Source organism: Solanum stenotomum, chromosome 5, assembly GCF_019186545.1.
Source record: "Solanum stenotomum isolate F172 chromosome 5, ASM1918654v1, whole genome shotgun sequence".
Lineage (NCBI taxonomy): Eukaryota > Viridiplantae > Streptophyta > Magnoliopsida > Solanales > Solanaceae > Solanum > Solanum stenotomum.
In genome coordinates this window covers 9558935-9582379 of record NC_064286.1, presented here as the reverse complement: position 1 = coordinate 9582379, position 23445 = coordinate 9558935, and the positions used below count along the sequence as shown (strand labels likewise).

At 32.7% G+C, this 23445-nt stretch overlaps 2 protein-coding genes and 1 pseudogene across 2 annotated transcripts; 1 reads left to right on the top strand and 2 right to left on the bottom strand.

The window, feature by feature from the left end:
* The first annotated feature begins 8326 nt into the window (after positions 1–8326).
* On the top strand, positions 8327–10833 carry LOC125864462 (vestitone reductase-like). Its single transcript, XM_049544476.1, has 4 exons — positions 8327–8515; positions 9284–9805; positions 9887–10085; positions 10584–10833. The coding sequence occupies exons 1-4, from the start codon at positions 8374–8376 to the stop codon at positions 10726–10728; spliced, it is 1008 nt and encodes a 335-aa protein (XP_049400433.1). The 5' UTR covers positions 8327–8373; the 3' UTR covers positions 10729–10833.
* Positions 10834–12006: 1173 nt separating this feature from the next.
* Positions 12007–14726, bottom strand: LOC125864446 (uncharacterized). Its single transcript, XM_049544455.1, has 2 exons — positions 13822–14726; positions 12007–12649 (listed from the first exon to the last, which is right to left on the bottom strand). Exons 1-2 carry the CDS (start codon positions 14685–14687, stop codon positions 12010–12012), a joined length of 1506 nt encoding a protein of 501 aa, XP_049400412.1. The 5' UTR covers positions 14688–14726; the 3' UTR covers positions 12007–12009.
* Positions 14727–17996: 3270 nt separating this feature from the next.
* On the bottom strand, positions 17997–18550 carry LOC125864474 (agamous-like MADS-box protein AGL29; annotated as a pseudogene).
* Positions 18551–23445: the final 4895 nt, after the last annotated feature.

Genomic DNA, 23445 nt, shown 5'->3' with positions numbered 1-23445 from the left:
AGGAATACGAAAACATTTTTTATTTATTTATTTTATTCGATAAATTTATTTCATAAATATTATTTCTTATAAAAAATAAATATATTGTAAATATTACATAATTTCCCTTTTTTTTAAGATTTACGTCAAATAAATGTCATTCTTAAGGGTTAAATCGATTATTTTTTTTAAAAAAAAAAGAAACTAAATATAATTTCTATTAGTAAAAGTAAACATTTTTCATATATTATTAAAACTTAGGAAGCTTAATTAATTAATGAGTTACTAATTTATGCCAAATTTATTTTTAGAATGACTAATTTTTATCAAATAAGCTAATCTTGAAAAAATAATTATTTCTAATTTAATAAATTACGGCTATTTAATAAAGAAAAGGGTTACATTTTGTATGAATTAATTTGAGTAAAAAAAAATAGCAATCCAAGTCCTTTCAAATCGGCCAATCCGCATGTGTCACGTACGAAGCACATGGATTGTGCTTTTTCAGATTTAATCTTAACCATCCAATCTAATCTAACGGCTCTAATTAATCCAATATATATATATATTATTTTAAACTCTTTATTTTCATTAACCACCCGATCAAACGATCAGACGGTCCAAATTAAACCAAAGATATTTTCAATCTTTCCCCAAAATAGTACACCCTACCACCCCTATACTCCTCCATCTTCATGCTTTTCCTCTTCCTTTTCCAAAAAGAACGCCTCAAATCTATTCTTTCTCCCCAAGTCGTTCATTGACGAGGTTTATTTTTACCTTTCCCATAAATTTCCCTCCTTCCCCATGGCCGCTCCACTCTCCTCTCTCATCATCTCTACCAAGGATGGCCATGAACCGCTGGATAATGTTGATTTTCGGCGGTCTCCAGCCCTTTTCCTCCATCAATCACTCAACCCCTTCAAATCAACCTGAAAAAGTAGATTCTTAAGAGATTGTTCTTCCCGTTTCATCATGAAGAACTTCTAAGATTTGATTTTTCAAGGATTCAAATTTTGAATTCTTGAAAACCTCCCCCCAAAATCGGCTATAAAAAAAGGACTTTGGTCCTCATTGAAGGCAGCCAGCAGATCGAACAAAAATCTAGAAACGAGTGAGCGAATCGAACAACATTCGAAATCATCTAGCAAATCCAGCAACGAATGAAAAAAGGTAAAATAAATTCATAGAAAGAATTGGCAATAGGGTGCGACAACGATCCAATAATGGATGTGATGACACTTGTCTTATCTTATCAAGATAAGTCAGCCTAAATCTGAACATTGGAGATAAATAAGAAGTAAAACAAACTAAATGACTAACATCGACATAATCATTATAATAGACCCTATCATAGTGTTTCAGAACCAATGCAGATAGGCATGTTCACTCAATGATGAGAAATGATAATTTCCATATCCATTCACAATAAATAACAACACAATCATGAAACATCATCCATAATAAATCAATGTAACCATTCAAACCATCCACAACACAACACACATCAATATACCATCAAGTTGCCTTTTCATCATTTTCCCTTTTTCATCATTATAAGAATCATTCAAAAGGAAGAAGATACCACATTTATCAAACCCTTCACCAATTGCCATATTCCCCAATACATAAAATGGGACACAAGATTCTATATGCTTAAAGGTCAAGAAGTTCCCTTGCCTCAAACACAAAATTCAATCAATCTGGTACTTGAGATTTTCATTTTTGTTGGGCCTCTAAATCAACACAATCTAATCAAATAGGGAATCACAAAAAGAATTCGAAACTAACAATACCCATATCAAACATTTGGAAAATCGATGCCCAATTGACCCAAAACTCACTTTCAAAAACTAGGGTTAAATCTGGAAATTCGTAAAAGATCATGTTACCCTAAGGATGTGGAAGTTACTGTAACAAACCGAAATTCTCACTATATTAATAAGAGCACTAGACCACTATTACAACTTTAAGATTCTAATTGCAATAATCAAACGACCGAATTACAATGGAAATATCGAAATAACAAGTAACTAAGGATAGAGATAAGAATGAAGATGAGAAACTTAGACTCTAGAATTAGGGATGAGAACATAGAAATGCCTTTGCACATAATTCATTTGATGCCCTCTGATAGTGATGCCCTAATCTATTTAACTACAACAAACGTACCCTCAATTTGGATCCCAAATTATCCTTTGTGAAGGCCTGGCCCGATTGCTTTTACTCAACCCAATATCTATTTGTGTGATATCCTTGTTGGTATCCCTATTGGGCCAAGGCTAATTCATAACAATACTCCCGTCCTCGATAAGAACCTTGTCCTCAAGGTTCAAGTCAAGAAATTGTACCAACAAAAGCGTTGGTAATCTAGGTGTAGTTACAGTGATTTCAAGATGCATGAAGTGCATTTGATGACAAGCACCAGCAAGTTCCTTGTGAGCAAAATCACCAGCAAGTTCCTTGTGAAAAAAATCAAGATCTTCATACCAAGTTTTGTTTATTGTGGCAGCATAGTTCACTTCCAGAGAAAAATCAAGAGCTTCATACCAAGTTTTTTTTATTGTGGCAACATAGTTCACTTCCAGTTGGACATGGCTGTGATGAGAAAAACCTTGTAGTTTCTCTAAATGTCCCATAGACCACAATATACTTGGAATGGACATCATAATAAAGGTTACAATGATAACATCATTGGCATGATTAAGTTCCACAACAACTTCATAATTTGCATGATACTCACTCACACTCCAACATAACATGGGGAGAATACAAGACAGAGGCAAACCAAATTATAGTCCCTCTCCGACATTATGGCAGACCTCTACCAAATTTTGAAACATAGTTAAAGCAACATGGTTCCTCTCTTTCAGCCCACAATTTCCCAGCCATAACATATTGTTCTACCTAGGCACATTATCCGTAAGCATCTGCCTTGAAAACCATTTGTCTAAGTGGACAATTCTAGTTGAACTTCCCACAAAGTAAACCAATGAGCGAAAAGAATTATAATGAAGAAACACTCGGTTATCCTTCAAAGGAACAAATTTAAGGTCTGACTCAACTTGTTCCATGTCAAGATCAATTTTGATGTCATGTCGCCAAACTGATGGTTGGTCAAAGTTGGCCACCAAAATGTCATGGTTTACAACAAAAAATTCATCGACTACTAGTTCATATGCGATTGAAGGGCATGTGAATGCAATGTAGTTATACATAACACAAAATCCATTAGACAAGTAGCAATGCACACACCATGTTTTTCCGGGATCCCACACTCTACTCATAGAGTTTGAATCTGCATTATAGAAAAACATGCCAGTACAACCCAACAATAATAATTTCTCTATGTTCTCTGTAAACTATGTTAGAGCCAAGAACTCTAAACATATTCCGGGATCCCATACACAAAAATCTATTGCAATTACCGGAATGGTTATAAGAAAGATATCAACAACAAGAACCAATGAAAATTGACTCAAAATATTTGACCATTGAACGCCCTAGTGGATTTTCCATTTTCAGTGTCGGGACATATTTTGACAGAATGCATTGAACTTGTCAAGATATTACGATATATATTTTCATTACCCACGGGTTCCATGAAAAAATCAACAAGATACCAGTCTACGAAGGTCTCCAAATAAATTTTCCATTTAGGAGACACACTAGCAATAGAGTAACACCTACATACCTCGTTGACATATCTTGTTCAAGATGTTCATTCGGCTTAACAACTTCTGGACCATCAAAAGGAACTAGAAGTGATACTCCAGGTGCAATTAACCTTACCTCCCCAAATTTAATATCGTGGAAACTTTCATCGAGCACCTGCATGGTTACTTCAGGTTGCATACTGTCATTTCCGCATATGCTTGTGTCGGATACCTTAGAACCTACAAGTGTAGAGTGCTCTTCATCGTGGACACTAGCATTAGGATTATGGAAGTTGGGGCCCATTGTTGTATATGACATTTTAGCGAACACTGAATCTTTGGTCACCACAGAAGGTTCATGTAGCAAACCAACTACCTCTGTTGATTTTGATTTCCCATTTTGAGGAGTTACTATGTCGTTCAGAGTTGCAATGCCAATGGTACCTCTATTAGTGAAATCACAAGCGTACTTCTCAGGCAATTTATCAAACATATGGTCCTCTTTCCATGTTTGAGTTTCATAGGGAGAATGAAATGCAATTGAAGTTTGAAAATTGCCTAGACCAGTTGTCCGCTCCACCTAATAAACTTTTGTTTGGTGGCTAAAATGTTGAGTAAATTTAGTTTTGAAATGCACCCAATCGAAAAATTGCTTGTTGCGAAACAACCAATCGAACCAGGTAAGGGCTTCACCGTCAAGATAGAATGAAGGAAGAGGTAACCAATACTCCTCGTCAAAGCCAAGGAAGGTGAAGTACTGCTCCGCTCGATAAATCTAGCCCTCTGGATTGTCGGTGCCACATAAACAATCGAATATCACCACATCCATTAGAGTACGAAAATGAAAGCACCAATGTAACAAACTGAAATCTTCACTATATTAATAAGAGCACTGGAACACTATTACAACTTTAAGATTCTAAATGCCTTTGCACATATTTCATTCGATGCCCTCTGATAGTGATGCCCTAATCTATTTAACTACAACAAATGTACCCTCAGTCTGGATCCCAAATTATCCTTTGTGAAGGCATGGCCCGATTGCTTTTACTCAGCCCAATATCTATTTGTGTGATATCCGTTTTGGTATCCCTATTGGGCTGAGGCTGATTCATAACAGTCACCAGTGAAAATCAATTCAGAAACGTAGCTTACGATGCAGTTGATTCGGAAACGTACGCCAGGGCAGTTGGGTGGGGAGTCAGATCAAGCTAGTGTTCCTGCTCGGCTTTATATTAAGAGAGTGTGGTTGGGTCTGACTCCGTTATAGGGCTAGTACGCCGAGCACCTTCAAATTCTGTTGTGCCGGTGCACAAAGCAAGCACACAAGAACTGCGTAAATCTTTGGTCTATCTATCATTGCCCATGTTGGGCTGACTTGAAATCATTCCTCAATCACCACTTATTTCAAAACATACTCCGTTAACTCATCAAAAATGACTCGAAACAACTATTGAGAGAGGTAAAATAGTAATTTTTTAAAAATTTCCAAAATTGACCTCAGGGTCATTACAAATAAATACATGTATTTATTGCCAAATATCACATGTCATGGATCTTAATATTTTTGGGTCTTGACAACCATATTGATTAAATGGTCCCAATGTTGGACAGTACCGCACTAAGTTAGGCTTTCCATCACTGTTGAGGCACTATAATTTCGTTCTTTAATGTGTGTTGAAAATTGATGGATATGCTCTATCCCTAGGACATGCACGTCTCTATATTATTAGTTATTTTGGGAAATGAGATAGGAATTTTCGTCCAAAAAAGTTAACATTCTTTGGTACACAATACTCCCTCTATCCCTAATTATTTGTCCATTTTTTCTTTTTTAGTTGTCCCTAATTACTTGTTCATTTTGACAAATCAAGAAAGAACAAATTCTTTTTACTTATTATACCCTCAATTAATTACTATGAAAAAGGTAGAACTTCTTAAAAATCTTAAGTTTTTAATTCACCCAATTCATAATTAATAGGGGTAAAATGGCAAACTCACTATGTCATTCATTGTTTTCTTAATAGGTGTGTCATTTCAAAAGTGGACAAATAATTAGGAATAGAGGGAGTAGTATTTATCTAGACTACATATAGAAATATAAAAAATAAGTAGCACTGATAGAATAATTAAAACTTAAATATGTGATATACCTGGGTTACTTACCAATATCTACAGGAAATAAAAATATTTTTATTAAAATGATTATATTTATATGTATATACAATATATCAATTTATATATATAATATATTGATATTGTATAAATAGTGTAAAATGGCAAAGAAGAAGACAAAGCAAAAACGAAAATCAATAACGAAAAAGCACTACACTTAAAATTGAAAGTGACTGAATGACTATTTATGTAATTAATAATAATTGAGTTATTTTTTATAAAAAAATTGATCCACTGAACAATTTGTCTAATTTTTTTATATTACAACTTAATTTAAGATAAGTTGGATAGTTCTCATTGTGTTATTATAAAATTTATTTGTTGGTCATAAAACATAACTATAAAAAAGGATAAAAGAATTAGGATTTTTATTTTTTTCAAGATGTGTACCTCGATTGAAAGTGACAATTTAACACAAGTGTTTTGAAAAAAAATTAAAAAAACTAATTGATTTCAAAATAATTTCCAATCTAAGATGAATATATTATTTCGATTGTTATTTAATATTAAATTGCATAAATTTACATACATAATGTAACTATGTAAGGATAGAGTTTCGTTTGAAGGTTTTTTCATATATACATTTTAATATAATTAATGAACTAGGGATGAAAGTTCAATTATGTTATGTTATACAAGAAAAAATTAAAAGATAAAAAGCATTAAATATTTTTGTTTCTCAAGTCACTATATTGATGATTGGATCATCTAAACTCAATACTTTTGCTTTAAAATATGAACTTATATATACAAAAAATTAAATTACTGTAAAATAATATATATGACCTCGTAATTTAAATTATATGATGTTTGAACCTTTAGCACATTTCTTTCGAGAAAAAGCCCAACATAGTCCATCATCTTTGGGTTAAGACTCAAAATCATCCTTGAGTTTTCACATGGAGCACTAATAGTCCCTCATATTTGCAATATTGGTGCACTTTTGGTCCTCCCTTAAACTTTTGCCTATATTTTAACATTAATTTTTTCCACAATTTTATGTAAGGAATGTCCAATCGTCTTTTTATATATTTAGTATAAATAATAACTCTATATGAGAGAAGGTGAGAAGAAGAACACCTTGTTGTGTTTAGTAGAAATATTACTACAGCTAAACTAAGAACATCTTAACATATGATGTTGCAAGAGAAGAAAAATGTGTACTATTGCACGTGAAATCGTCATGATGAACCTCTCGACTTTACCTGTCATACGATTTTTACTAAACAAAATAAGGTGTTTTTCTTCTCACATTTTCTCACATGGAGTTATTATTTCTACTAAATATATAAAATGATGATTGAACATTTCATACATAAATTATGGATAAAATCAATGTTAAAAAATAGGTAAAATTTTGGAGGATGACCAAAAGTGCACCAATATTGCAAACATGAGGAACTATTAATGCTCTATGTGAAAACTTAAGAATGACTTTGAGTCTTAACCCAAAGATGAAGAACTATTTTGGTTCTTTTCTCCATTTCTTTCACATTAGTTGGATGTGTGGCCAATTTTATGAGATGAACGCAATTGGTAATAAATGAGATATAGCTTGTCCACTTCAGTAGATAGGGTGGGCTCAACTATAAGGCAATTACAACACTCCTTTGGGGCCCACTTTTTTTAAAAAAAAATTGAAAATAAATTTTTGATTATAAAATATAACATATATTTTTTTGAATGTGAGGATAATGGTAACATATAATTGAGGGATAAAATAATTGTTATGTGTATTATTTGTTATGTGACTATCTATTTTATTGCTTCATTTATATCAGTACAACTAACATGGACACACATTAATAGTATTCCTATACTTTACTTTATTCATTCTCTTTCACTATTTTTATTCTTATTATTGAATATTTCGAAGTCTTTCAAACAGTTAATTTTTTTTTTGTTTGTTTACAAAAAGATGATAATTTGTCTTTTGGTTGTCTTCTTCAAAATTTCAAGCATTGCAACAAGTTATCATTATATTAAGAACTCAACACTATTTCGTCATTATATCAACTTATCAAATTCAGCAATACTATTCCATTTTCATTATATCAACACAAATTCTTGAGTCAACGGTTCTTATTCTAACTTTATACTCTTCTCTCCGTTCACTTTACCTTGTCACATTTGGATTTGGCATGACTATTAAGAAAATAATGATTGATATATTTATTTTACCACACTATTTCTTTAATTGATATTTTGTATTAGGTCTTGAAAAATAATTTGGGGAATAAGTAATCAATGATAAGGGTAAAACATGGAAACAATAATTATTTTTTCTTGATATCTTAAAAGTTACAAGTAAAAATAAAAATCTATTTTTTAGAATAGTGTACAAGTAAAAGTGATGAACAGAGAAAATATTAGATTTTTTCATTAAAAATTTGCATTGTTTCATTCTTACTTCATAAAGTGTGCGTACATCCTATCCTCCCAGACTCTCCCTTATACGATGTTATTGTTATTCCATTTATATATGTTAGCAAAAGAAAAATAATTAACAACATATAACCACTTGATAGTTTTACTATATAAAGAGGAGGAGAAGAAAGAAGAGATGAATAGAGGGGATATGGAAGAAGTGAAGGAGAAGGGAAAGGTATGTGTAACAGGAGGAAGTGGTTTTCTTGGATCATGGATGGTTATGAGACTTCTTCAATTTGGTTATTATGTTAACACAACTATTAGATCTCATCCAGGTTTGTTACTATTGCAATTTACAATACTTGAATTTGCTTTCTTTTACTTCTTCTCTATGTGAAGATGTACATCATTTTTAGTCCTTAGTGGAAGAAAAGGCAAAATCATACAATTCATGAGATTTTGGCCTTTAATGAAGATGGATTGATGATATGCCATAATTTTTACCAACAGGCGTTTTGATTTTGCCTGGGGCAAAGCCAAGTAGGGCTCTGTTGATGAATATATCAGAAATTGCAATAAATTATGGTTAAAAATAAAATGAACAAACACGAAAACACCAATAAGCTTCAAATATGTTACGGTAAAAAATTACATTGTTTATATATGCCTAAAATTATTTTTTATTAATATATAATAGATGTTGAACCTCTGTGACTTGTTCTTCATACTTTCAATTCTTTAGTGAAAATCCTGACTTTGACTCTGACTCTACAAGTGAACTTCTCCTCTTTTCCCATAGTACTGTAAGTAAAATTTGAGGTGTTAAAATGAAAGTTTCCTCATATATCACCTCATTGTTGAGGGTCTTTCGGAAACAACATCTATATCTGCACGATGTAGTGATAAAATCTGCATATATTCTTCTCTTCCTAAATATCATTTGTGGGATTTCACTGAATGTGTTGTTGTTGTTGTTGTTTCCACATAAGCACGATTGAGGTTAGACGAAGTAGTGCAAGTTTAGGGGTCCAGTAGGCCATTTCGCCAAATAAATACGTTTAAGTTTATGACGATAAACTTTTCCCTTTTTTTTTCATTGCTAGATCGCAAGAAGGATGTGAGCTACATCACGAATCTTCCAGGTGCTCAAGAAAGACTACACATTTTTAATTTTGATTTAGACAAACCAGAGGTTTTCAATGCAGCAATTGAAGGATGCATTGGAGTATTTCATGTTGCACATCCAGTTGATTTTGATAACAAAGAAAGTGAAGAAACAATAACACAAAGATCTATCAATGGGACTTTAGGTATTTTACAAGCATGTCTTAATTCAAAGACAGTTAAACGTGTTGTATACACTTCTAGTTCAACTACGGTTATGGTTGAGAATTCATCAGACATAGTGGACGAAAACTCATGGACAAACATAGACATTGTAAGAGCATTAAAGAATTTTGCAAGTTCTTACACGATTAGTAAGACATTAACAGAAAAGGCAGCTCTGGAATTCGCTGAAATAAATGGTATTGATCTTGTGACTGTAATCCCAACTTGGATACATGGCCCCTTTATTACTCCTCAAATTCCTGGCTCTGTTCGTTCATCCATGGAAATGATTCTTGGTACGTCTTAAAATATCATAGATTTTCATTTTCTCAACGTATATATGTTCTACTTAACCGTAATTGGAAACATTTGTGCAGGTCATCAAAATTATAACATGAGTTACCCTCCATATGTACCTTTTGTACATGTAGATGATGTGACAAATGCTCACATTTTCCTTCTTGAAAATCCTAATGCAAAAGGAAGATATATTTGTTCAGCTGTTGAAATAACACGTGAAAAGCTAGCTGAGTTTCTTTCGACTAGATATCCTGAATTTCAAAAACAAATTAATGAGTAAGTATAAACACTTGCCTTTTCTTTAATATTGTTGTTGATTCTTTTTCATAAGATAAGGTAATAAGAAAATAAGAAATCTTGAAGCAAGTATTTTCTTGTTAATTTAAAAATTGAGTCTTTCTTTTCTTTCTAGTTTCCCTATTATATAGTACTATCATCTTTCATAAAAATTAAATGTTAAAACATAATGTACTTCGGAAAAAGTTAATTGTATGACCTATGCTATCTTATATACTTTTTTTCCTTTCTAATTTTGAGTATTCAAAAGAACGCGATATGCATATTTCAATTTATGACAAGAGAGGCTGTTTAGAAGGTATGATTGTGGGTTGGAGTCATTAAGGAAGCAAAAAAAAAAGGAATTTCTAGGGAGGGGTTAAGAAAAACGCATTTCATTTCCTATATCTAGGTATTATAAGTCTAATTAGTAAATGCTTATTCTGGAAATTAAAGATGGAAAAAATATACTTGATTTAATTTAATGTTAATTTGCAGGTACACATGGGCAAGTAGTGAAGAAGTTACATGCCCTAGATTTTCATCCAAAAAGCTTTTGGAGACTGGATTCAAGTACAAGCATGGTCTTGAGGAAATGTATGATGGAGCTATTGAATGTTGCAAACAAAGAAGCATACTCTAATCCATTTGTGACAAATATTTTTTTTTTCACATTATATGAAGCCTTTTCTTCTTTTGTTCTCTGTTTCCATGTACTCACACACCAAAATAAAGGAATTGACATTTTGTGCTCTTAAATTTGTTAATGGTTCAATGAGTGGGGGTGGGGGGGGGGGGGGGGGNGGGGGGTGAGAGAGAATACATAGTTACATTTGCTTTGACAAAAGTGTAGTACTTTTCAAGGTTTTGGGGGTCTTGTGAGGTAGATCAGGGTGACATCAAGGATATGGTGATATGATGGAATGGAGAAGTACAAGGAAAGGTAGAGGCTAAGAAGGTAACGTAAACGAAGTTGGTGGAAAGTCAGGATGAGAGGAGGAAAAGTGGACAAATGTGGAAAAGTATAAAGTGGCCAAGTAGGAGGTGAAGTAAGTGGTTACGATGGCAAAGACAACAACTTTGGAACTCATGTATGTTGGATTAGAGGACAATGACGGGGATAAAGAGTGGTACAGGCCAGACAAGGCGAGAGAATGGAGGGCATGTGACCTGGACTAAGTGAAGTTCATAATTAAAGGACGAGAATGACAAGGTTTTGGTGGAGGAGACACTCATCATTGGACAAAGGTTACAATTATACTTCCATAAACCCTTGAACGAAGAGAGGGCGGCATGGATATTGTGATGGTGGAGTTGGAGCAATCAGAGAGGCATCACAATTTTGGGTGTTGTAGGTGTATTAAGGTTGATAAGGTTAAGGGTGTTAACTATAATATGTGTAAGGGTAGAGCAACCAGGACAAATTAAACGAGATCTGTAATATAGAGTTGTAATCTGAAACCGCTCCTTGAAATTTGTGAAAGTTGCTGACATTCTACACCTTTTAGGTCGTGTTTTTAACTCCCTTGACCAAGCAGGTTTTCCATATAAAACTTGTGTTGTTTACCTTGATGGTTTCAGTTAGTCCTAAGGAACTTGGTTCCTTAAGTCGAGTACTTGGTACTAGTTTTCTTAAGGCGTTATTGAGAAAAAAACAATACCAATAATTAGTAATATAAAAGCCGCACCTCAAGGGTTGTGATGTAGACAACCTACCTACCTTAGACAGAAGCATCATTTTGATAATCAATACAACAAATATAACTATGCAACACACAAATACATTTTGATAATCAATAAAAAGGCCAGTTCAACAGACGAAGCATCTCACATTCAAGCAAGTTGAACAGCCTGCACACACACTTGAAGAAGATATAATTAACATAGACAGTCTATCCAGAGGTAATCAATACAACAAATATAACTATGCAAGGTTGAGATGAAGCACTTCTCTAAATTCCAATCTTCTAGTCTCAGCATAAGGAGTTATATGTTTATTTGGCCAATATGTTAACCAAAGTCTCCCTTTCAATTCCCATTCCATTGTTTTCCCTATAGCCCTTTTATCCACTTTCCAACACACACTTTCCCCATATTCATCTCCAGCAAAAATTACCCCTCCTTGCTTAGTAAAAGGCCTATTAACACTTGAATATCTGTTCTTGAACCAAGCTTTTGGCTGAATTAATGAAAAAACAGAAGGCTTCGACGAAAATACCTCTCTTCCATTTCCACTATCATGAAGAAACCAATTCAAATTTGCACCATCTCCATTAACTGATTGCTCAAATTTCCATGGCTTCATGGTCGTAACAACTGTCTCTCCCGCGGAGACTTTTAAGCCTATGTAAGTGTTTGGTGGATCGAATCCCGCTTCAATGGTCTTTTCGGTGCCAATTTCTCTTAAGGGATTGTCAGAGGACTTGTTTACTGATATACTCAACACATTGGATTGAAGTGTTGGAGTTAGTTGCAATGAGATTCTTGAAGGGAAATGCTTCTCTGATACCCCTGCTCCTCTCTCTGCCATTAGTGATTCATTCACTAGCCTAACAACATCACACCTACATGAACATACATTTTTAAATCAAGTTAAAATTCACTCTTAGTTCTTTTTTCCCCTAAAAGTTTGTAATTATTCTTGTTCAGTCATATTATAGTTGATTTGAATTAGTAGATTAAAAGTAGTCAATAAGGATTTTCACATCAAGTTAAATTTTAATCTTTAGATTAGATCCTGGTTGGATTAGCTGATTAAAAGTAATCCATAAGCATCAAGTTAAAATTCAATCTTTAGGTTCTTTTTCCCTAAGAAATTGCGATTATGGCTATTCACTTAAATTAGATTAGATCCTGGTTGGATTAGCTGATTAAAAGTAATCCATAAGCATCAAGTATTGAGAATCACTTTTAAGTGTCCAACAATTGATTTAAACCTTTTCTCAAACGGAAATGACATAGATGAGCCAAACTTTGAATAGATAACATAGATGAACCGTATCTCAAAGTTCGGTGGCATATTTGAAATTGCGATTATGGTTGTTCACTCAAATTAGATTAGATCCTACTTGGATTATCTGATTAAAAGTAATCCATAAGCATCAAGTGTTGAGAATCACTTTTTAAGTGTCCAACAATTGATTTGAACATTTTCTCAAGCGGAAAAGACATAGATGAGCCAAACTTTTAACAGATAACATACATGAACCTTTTCTCAAAGTTTGGTGACATATTTGAGCCTTTTCTGTAAATTAAATAGGTGTGTGTTTAGTAAAAGAATGGTATAAGCTATTCCGTTAAAATAACTGAAATGCACTTAATGAGATAGGGGCATTATTGGGCCAATTTACTAACCACGAGGATATTTTTGTCCTATTTATAATAGTTCAGTGGCATTTTTGGACCAAAAACCAAACGGAAGTCATTTTTATCCTATTTACTATAGTTCAGGAGCATTTTTGGTCCGTTTCTGCAAAAACATGAGTATAAGAATATCTTTACATGAAAAAGGAAAAACGACAAGAAATGGATGGAGACGGAGATGGAGTTAAGGGTTTGGTCATGGAAAAGGTATTTGGATTTTTCGAAAAATATTTGGAATAACATAATAGAAATCTTGCTGATCTGTATTTATAAGCATCAAACGTGTAAAGAAATCAAGAAGAGTGTATAAGCTAGTTTGACCGACTTATAAGTTTTATGCTGAAAAGAATTAGTTCAAAGAAGATAAATGTACCTAATGTTATCGGTGTTCACCATTACTTCAATCCACTTTTCTCGAACAATAACTCTATGATTTAATTGGATCACTCCTTCAAGCTGATGAAAGTTGAGAGAAAACCTCAAACTTTCATCAGATAAACTACTACAAGTAGATGTTTCGGCCTCCATTGCAATAACAGGGCAATACAGCTGAACTTTCCATAGCCCCTGTGTCGAAAATGAGTATGAAAACAATGGACATGGCGTTTTCATCGCATGATCATGATGATTAGAAGAAGAATGTATTTCCAGGATCCAATTAGTTATCGCTAGATTTACTGAACGCATCCACTGCTCTTCAATATTCGATCCCAAAAACCTCACGAGCAATTTTGATGCTTGTCTAGATTGCGGACATGAAAATTGATTCTTCAGGGCAATAATACATGTGGACCTAAGATCAGCAGGGGCTTCATAGATACAAATTATGAAAACCAAAGTAAGAAATGAGAAATTGAAAATTTCCTTAAAATCGGAATTGTTAAAATCCATTCGTGGGATCTTGAGGAACAACGAGTTATAATTTTTATTCGGACCATAGTTCAGGACATCATGGACGATATTGATCAAGAGATTGAATACTGATTCGTCGTCTAATAATTTTGTTGTATTGTGTTTGATTCTTAACGGTTTTGAAGTCCATAGGGAAATAGGAAGATTATAATCCGCGACAATGGAAAAATGGTAATTTTTAGCTATGGAGAGTTTGAGGGAAGGTTGAGATGAACATGAAGGAGAAATGCAAATTGAAATAGAGTCTGTTTTCCATTTAGAAATTGGTGGTAAGTTGTGAATCCAAGAGTATATATCAGGAAAATTGCAAGTATAATAATAAGCCATAGTTTTAATCACATTTGTATGTATGTTATATGATGGAATTAATGTGTAAATATTTATAGACAGATATTGTGAAAAGAAAGATTCTTAAGGCTAAGATATAACTTAAAAAGGTTACAAATTGAACTTGCTTTCATGAAGGGAATAAAGGTAAATGTTGAAAAATTGCACAAGGAAATATATACTTTGAATTGATATATTTATAGATTCTTTAACTTTAGGACCAGCTAAAGAGAATCTTTTTATGTTATGAAGAAGTTATGGACTACCTTTTTACTATTTGGTACTCCCTTTGTTCACTTTTAATTGTTATGTTGCATTTTTCGAAAGTCAATTTGACTAATTTTTAAAGTTAAATTAGATTAAATTAATTCAGTATTTTAAATAAAAAATTTAGATATTCAAAAACAATACGAAAAGTACTATAAATTTCAACTTTTAGCATATCAATATGATGAAAAAATACATCGTAAAATATTAGTCAAAGTTATTATTGTTTGACCCTAAAAAGGAAACTACGATAGTCAAAAGTGGACGGGAGGTAGTATAATATATAAATGTGTCATTTAACTTGGTCTTAAATAACATTTATGTCATCCAATTTTGTGTGTACACAAGTAAACACACACGTCCTATGTGACATAATACATGTAGTACACTACATTAGATGTGAATTGCCACGTAGAACATGTGTGTATACTTGTTTATTGTTATACAAATTTAGTTATACTTGTGTACACTCAAAATTGAAGAGCGTAGATGCCATTTGAATCAATATTAAAGGGTATTTTTATATATTATGCCTTTTTTTTAAATTATTCTCGTTGTTTTTGGCATCATTAGTGATAATTTATCAAGAATGTTAATAGTTCCACTTTATTTATTTATTATTTTCAAATTCGGCTTCTCTTCATTTTTTCCAAGTTCTTGCTTAGATAGGATAATGTTCAAACTTTCAAATCTCTTTTTGTTGTTTCATATCTTTACTTCAACTACTTTTGTACGTATGAAGATGATTCTTATTCTTTATTTGTGAGATCAAACGTAAAGAACGTAGGCTTAATTATGCATGTTAAAATTTAATTTTTTCATCCCACAGCCTACAAGAATGTGAGTGGTTCCGTGCCAAACTCCAGCTACAACTCTGCCTAACAGCCTAACCTTAATGCTTTACTTAACATCAAATTAAGCTTATGATGAGGTTTCATGTACCGTCAAATCTCTCTATAAAATTGGAAATCTTGGATATTTGTTTTGGATTATGGATTGGACTTCAAATTTAATTTTTAAAATATATGAATTTCGGATTGGAGACTGTCAAACCTTTATATAACAACATTGTTACAAAATGAGGCCCCTTTAATTTCTAGATACGGGTGTGCATAGGTCGGTTCGGTTTTAAGTATTATCGATTTTTAATTTTTAAAAGTTCTGAACCAATAACCAAACCAATAAGATAATTTTTATCGGTTTTGGTCCATAACGGTTCGATTTAACCAATAAGAAAATGCTTACAAATCAAATGTAACACCTCAGAATTTGGAAAAGAGAGAAACTGAGTTTTTGGGTTGCATGTTGTATCTACAGTTCCCATCTACGAACCGTAGAAATTTCTACGGGCCGAAGGTGGCTACCGTAGGAATTTGGTTTTTTTTTTTTCAAAACAAGTCTCAGTACCCTTTATACGGTTCATCAGGACAACCCATCCTCCCATGTACGAGTCGTAGATAGGCTCATAGGTTACCCCCAAACTACGTGAAATTTTAAAGTTTAAGGTTGGTTTCTTTGGTTGGCATGTATGGATCGTAGGTAGACCTACGACGAGCCGTACATGAGTACCGTCAAAAGTTGGTCTAAAGTAATAGTCTCTGATCATTTCTATTGTTGACCAGAACGGTCCGTAGAAGGACCTACAGACCGTACGTAGGAATGGATCGACAATTATTTTTAAGGGCTTTTAACTCTTTTCCCTAATCGATTAATACCTAAACTAAGTCACTTTGATCTTAATCCTAAGCCCTATATAAGTCTTTAAGCCTAAAAACTACCCATTATAAATCATTCTTCTAAAATCCCTAAATTCCCTCTAAGATCACCCCAAAATTTCCCTCAGGAACTAAGGAGGGAGAAAGCTAGGGTTTGGCTTGAAGAGCTCCAATTCACCATTGATTGTAGGCATTGATTGCTAAGGTATCATAGTATTAATTGATATTTATGTCATCCAATCTTATGTGTACACAAATAGACACACATGTCCTATGTGACATAATACATGTACGACGGCACATAAGATGAAAATTGCCACGTAAGACATGTGTTTATACTTGTTTATTGTTATACAAATTTAGCTATATTTGTGTACACTCAAAATTAAAGAGCATAGATGCCATTTGAATCTATATAAAAGGGTACTTTTATATATTATGCCTTTTTTTATTATTCTCATTGTTTTTGGCATCATTAGTCATAATTTATCAAGAATGTTAATAGTTCCACAGTTTATTTATTTATTATTTTCAAATTCGGCTCTTCTTCATTTTTTCCAAGTTCTTGCTTAGATAGGATAATGTTAAAACTTTCAAATCTCTTTTTGTTGTTTCATATCTTTACTTCAACTACTTTTGTACGTATGGAGATGATTCTTATTCTTTACTCCCTCTGTCCACTATTAATTGTCATGTTGTATTTTTCAAAAGTCAATTTGACTAATTTTCAAAATTAAATTCGATTACATTAATTTGATATTTTAAGCAAAAAATTTAGATATTCAAAAACTATACAAAAAGTACTATAAATTACAATTTTTTGCATATCAATATGATGAAAAATATACATCGTAAAGTGTTAGTCAAAGTTATTATCATTGGATTCTAAAAATGAAAACTATGACAATTAAATGGGAGAAATTAGAGGTTCTCGATTTTACACATAAAGTTAATTGCTTCTTTTTTTTATCTCGATTTTCCTTAGTCCTTCAAGTGAGTACTTATAGAGCTAATAGTTTTCTCTGTCTTGTTTTCTCTTAGTATGTCTAGTGTTTTTTTTTATAGGAAAGACTTATCCTTTCTTTACATAATTCAATTATAAAAAATTAAAAATTCAAAAGAGAGGTCCACTTCTCGAAATTTTAAATTACATGAGTTACCCTACAAAGAACTGCTCTTGAATTTTAAGAAAAAAAGAGGCCCGCTTCCATTCTCCATAAAAACTCAAGTACATGTAGTAAGTATCATTTATTGAAACAAAATAATAAATAACAAGAAAATTAAAGCAAAGGACTTTGATAAATAATATTATCCGAAGATAATTCGTCTAGAAGACATTAGGTGCGATATTTGCATCATCTGATGGAATCTGTGAGGAGGATGAAGCTCCATTTTCTAGCTGCTCCAAATGTTCGTTCAAATTAAATTCACCGGAAGTTAACCAAGCTTCAAACTTCATTGTATCATGTACACTGAATCGGTCTATGGACTCCCACCAACCTATATCTCTAGCCTCATTCATTCGGTCTAATTTTTCATTTGCAATCTTTTCTCTTTCGTCCAATTCATTAGGAATATCATTAAATTGACTTACTTTTTTGCGTGCTTCTACCGCAACAAGTCGGTCACTTCCATTTAATTTTGTTGTAGGATTTATAAAACGATCAATGACCACATTAGAGGTTGGACTAATAAAGGAATAAGGTATACCTTTTGGTGAAGACATAACAATTTCAAGATGACATCACATTCTCTAACAAGTTCACAAGCTTTTTTGTATAAGCCAGGACGTTGTTTAGAGAATGTGGTAAATCGAGCAGAGTCATTCTCTATTTTCTCCAATGGAATTTTTTGGCCTCCTGCTGTCTTCTTATGCTCCATGCTAGAACATAATAAAATATATTACTTAATTATTTCTTAAAAAATATTTACTAAAAAGAGGAAATATCTTGCATATTTATATACATAAATTTCACAGTGGTCATTAAATTACTTGCCAAATATCCCAATAAAAGTAATTTTTTCTTGATATTGAAAGTTATTAAGGAAAATTTATATTAATTTTGATATTCAAAATCTGATGTTATAATAACATAAATAAATCTAAACTTTAATTTAAATAGGTAAGTTGGTGTTTATTATAGTAGATGAAAGTTATCAATTTGTAATTAACTATTGTGAATATATTTTACCAATACTAGAATCTTTTGGTTATTTTATAGTAACTAAATCAAATTTTGTACTTGCTCAAATAAAAATAAATCTACTATTTAACTTGAAAAGAAAAAATATATTAATGTACTTACAATTTAAAAATAATAGATCCTTCACCTTGTAAATTGATGTTCATTTAAGAAGAATAAACCTAAATAAGTCAAACATTCAAACTAATAATAATGAGTGGATGTATAATGATAGGCGTAATTCATGTATTATTTAATTTTTGCATAATAAGTATGTAATTTACGTGTATTGGCTAGCAAAAAGTAAATAGTGAATCAAATCGGACATTTGTGGAGAGATAGATCCCTTTATTTGATCAATTCCAAACTTCTAAGGGGTAGTTTGCTGTGAGGGATAACAACATATAGTCTTGGGATTAAAATATGATGCCACTTAATTTATTTTTTGATTGGCCAATCTGGAATAACTTATCGCGTAATTAATAATTTATACCGGATTAAGTTATCTCTATCCTTAGGTTGTATAGTAATCTCATCATATTTTTATCATGGGATAAATTCATTAAATAACAAAATTACCCTTCAAATCTTTTAATTTTTTCCTGTATTTCACTTTCCTTTATCCATAATAAATTTCATGATTACTTTTAAATCTCTTTTAAAACCGTTTTCGTTATTGTGTTGTTTTCTATTGAATCAAAAGGCTTTTAAAAGAATCTTCATTATAATTAAATCATTTGTAATTGTAACACATCGGATCTCAAAACGAAGAAAATCCTATTTTTCAGAAAATTTGGTGCCAGTACCAACGGAACCACCCACGGATCGTAGGTGGGACCACAGACCGTAGGTGGGGTTCCGTCGTTAAGGCCCAAATCTTTATAGTCTCTGATCCCACCCACGATAGACCAGTATGGTCCGTGGTTGGACCTACGGACCGTAGGATTGACCGTAGGTGAGGGTCAGTTGCCAGATAGAGGGAAATTGATGTTGTGTCAACTCCAAATGGTCATAACTCTTAGCAAAAAAGGAATTAGGTGACCCATGACCTATCAAATGAAAGATAATTGAATCGTCTTTCCAATGCCACCGAGTTTTCTAAAATTCCATATCCGAGTAAAAATTTATGCTAGTTTTAGTGAAGTCCTCTCGGGCAGACTTGACCGACGACCCCTACCTACGGTTGATAGGTCAACCCATGGACCGTAGGTCCCTCCGTGGGTGGCCTTCATCGAAATTAAGTCAGGGTCATTTTGGTCCTTTCCCCTAAGCGTTGGGCACTTAAACTACGTCGTTTAATCCCTAAACTACGTAGTTTTGGTCAGTTTATGCCTAGTAACTTAGTCAGATCTAGTTTGATCTTTCAGTTATTATTGAACTCTTCGTATATTTCATATATTCAGACTAGTTGGGTATTACACTGTTTTAGCTTCTGTGTAGTATCTCTTTATTCATATCATTTTAGTACGCTTATGATATGCCAGCTTCAGGGTTAGCTTGGTGTCACTCGTGATCCTAGGTCTTATGTTTACGTCAAGGGGATAGCCTCAGGGTGTGACAGTAATTGGAAGCTTCCTCTATTTTTCATCATTCTTTTGCTATGTGAAATGCTTCAGTTTGAATGTAAAGCGGATGTAATGCCTATTACTTTGTATCCAATTTCCACTCCCATTTGACTCTTTTTGCTTTTATTTTCTTTTGTATTGTATATGATTATGGTTAATGGTTTTACAAGCACAAGAATTAATTTTTTTTTGCTTATTTGACAAATATTTTATTGTGTTGTAAAACTTAAGAACAATAGAACAATATAAAGATAAAGACAAGAAGGATATAAGACAAGAGGAACAATATAAGATAACTTTCTTTCTTTCGAGTGTTCACCAAATCTTCAAGTGTGTACAATATGAACCTTTATGCCTCTATGTATAGTGTAACTTCTAGACATACAAAAGGTTAGTCATAAACATGACATTAAACATGTATATAATGGATGAGGTTTTGGATATGAAAGTTTACATGAATAATGATCATAAAGGTGGAGGTTATTTTCGTAATGGAAGGAAGTAATGTAGTAACTTCTTGGTGTAGTGGACATCCACACTATATAATTTTATAACACTCCCCCTTGAATGTCCATAGATAATATGCCTCGTTAAAACCTTACAAGGAAAAAACCCCGTGGGAAAAATCCTAGTGAAGAAAAAAGAGTACACACATCTTTTGATACACTTTGAATGTTGCCTCGTTAAAAACCATACCAGAAAAACCCAATTGGGGTAAAACCATGGTTAAGAAAAAGAGTACAACACATATTTTTCTCCCCCCGATTAAAACTTTACTTGATATCTCGAAGATGATGCATTCTAATCTTATATCACAACTTCTCAAATATTAATGTTGGCAATCCTTAGTGAATAAGTTTACAAGATTATCACTTGAACGTGTCTTTGAACGTCTATCTCACCATTTTGTTGAAGATCATGTGTGAAAAAGAATTTTGGTGAAATATGTTTTGTCTGATCTCCTTTGATTGTATTCTCCCTTCAATTGAGCTATATATTATTTTCGTTTATGGTGACTGGAATATCTTTTGCCAAAGGGAAATCACATGTTTTGTGAATATGATAGATCATGATTCCAACCAAACACACTCCCGGCTTACTTCATAGATCAATATTATTTCTGCATGATTTGAAGAAGTGGTTACTAATGTTTGATTCTTTGAATGCCAAGATATTGTTGTGCCTCGATATGTAAACAAATAGCTCATTTCCAATTGAGCTTTATGCAGATCAAATAAATATTCTGCATCTACATAATCAAATCATTTCTGACTCAGAGATTGATAATTTCAATTTTATAGAAGCTCGTCTTTTTTTTCTCAAAGAAAATCACACATCTTCTATGTGTTGAGTCACTTGCTTTGTTAGCTTCTTGGCATAACTTGAATGATAATATGACAATCCATTCAAAAACCTTTCGTTATACACACACACACACATATATATATCAAATAATATTCTAGAATTTGTATAACCTACAATCTGTAAGTGCACCAATTGCACTAATACATGACATTTTTAATCATTTTCTTGAGGTTGAAAATATTTTTTCTCTGTGTTAAGCAATCTCAGAACCATTGGGTACTCAATGGAATTGTTTTAAGACCTTTTAAATTCTTCAAGAATTTTCATATAACCTTCATAGTCTAGTTAGACATGATAATCGGTCATTATACATATTCAAGTATTTCATCTATTGCTAGACTGAAATAAGTCTCATTGCATCCACCACTGGAAAATATATCTCCATTTAATAATGTCCCGACTTTGCGAAAACCCTTTATGCCCCAAGGAACAAAACGTACTTTATATCTTACGATTACACTTTTGCACAATGATTCATTTGTACCCCACTGACATATATTTTGATCTATGAACTATAAGTTAAAAAACATCACTTTTCTAAGTGAAACAAAATATTCTTGAATAGTGCATTTTATTTGGCCAATCATTTATCTGTCCACATCATATGACAACTTTGAATTCAAGATCCTCGTAATCATTTATAGCATTGAGTGCTACTTCATATCAAAGATACCGTCGATGGTCATTTGACTTGATTTCAATACGACATAACTTATTGATATCTCTTCATTTTTTAATCATATCAGGTACCTGAACCTTTGCCAAGGTTTTATGAAGTTTTATGTAATAGTACTCTTTCAAAGCAATTACCTCATTATCATGACCATTTGATAATTTGCTCCTCTCTTTCCTCAAGGAGTTTTACGTTTGGAAACGATTGGTCTATCACTCTTCTGGCGTACCATAGACTCTGTCCTTCAAGGACTATTTATGGAGCATTTGCAGCTTAATTAAAAAATTGGCTCAACAAATACATCTGGCAAATTATTTGCAACTGTAACATCTCGCTAATTGAAAAAACTAGAAAGAAGTTAAAAATTGAAAATAGTCATTTTTGGAAAGAATATAAAATCTGGAAAATTTGTTAAGTATGTTAAGTTGATTTTTTGGTCAAAATAAAACCATGATATCTCCTAGCTCAGGATGATTTAGGTGTGTTTCCAGATGTCTTAGGAAATATCTTGGAATAATCTTTCCAACGCCTCCAAGTTTGCGCAATTCCGAGTTGGTATGAGTGAGATTTGCCCATTTGAAGTTGGGCAGTTCAAATAAGGAAAGTCTAAACCCGGATTTTGGAAGGGTATTTTAGTCTTTCCTTTCCCAATTATTTTAATTTGTTTTTAGGAGATTAATAGGGGTCTAATCAGAATTATATAAGTTTGGAAAATTTGAAGTTCACGCTAGGGCTTGAAGAAAAGAGTAAAGAGGAGAAGAAAAGTCAAGATTCGTCAAGAACGTTCAAGTTTAGTTATGGATTTCGCCAAGGATTCAATCCTACGAGATATGTGAGATCACATAGTGTTGGGTTAGTTAACCCACAAGCCAATCATGATTCAATTCAGCGAAGTATAATTGATTTGAAAGTAAATCCTATGAGTTCTTGATGAAATTCGTTTGAATTCTTGTGGGTTTGTGTTGTTGAAGATCTCTTGAGTTTGATTCA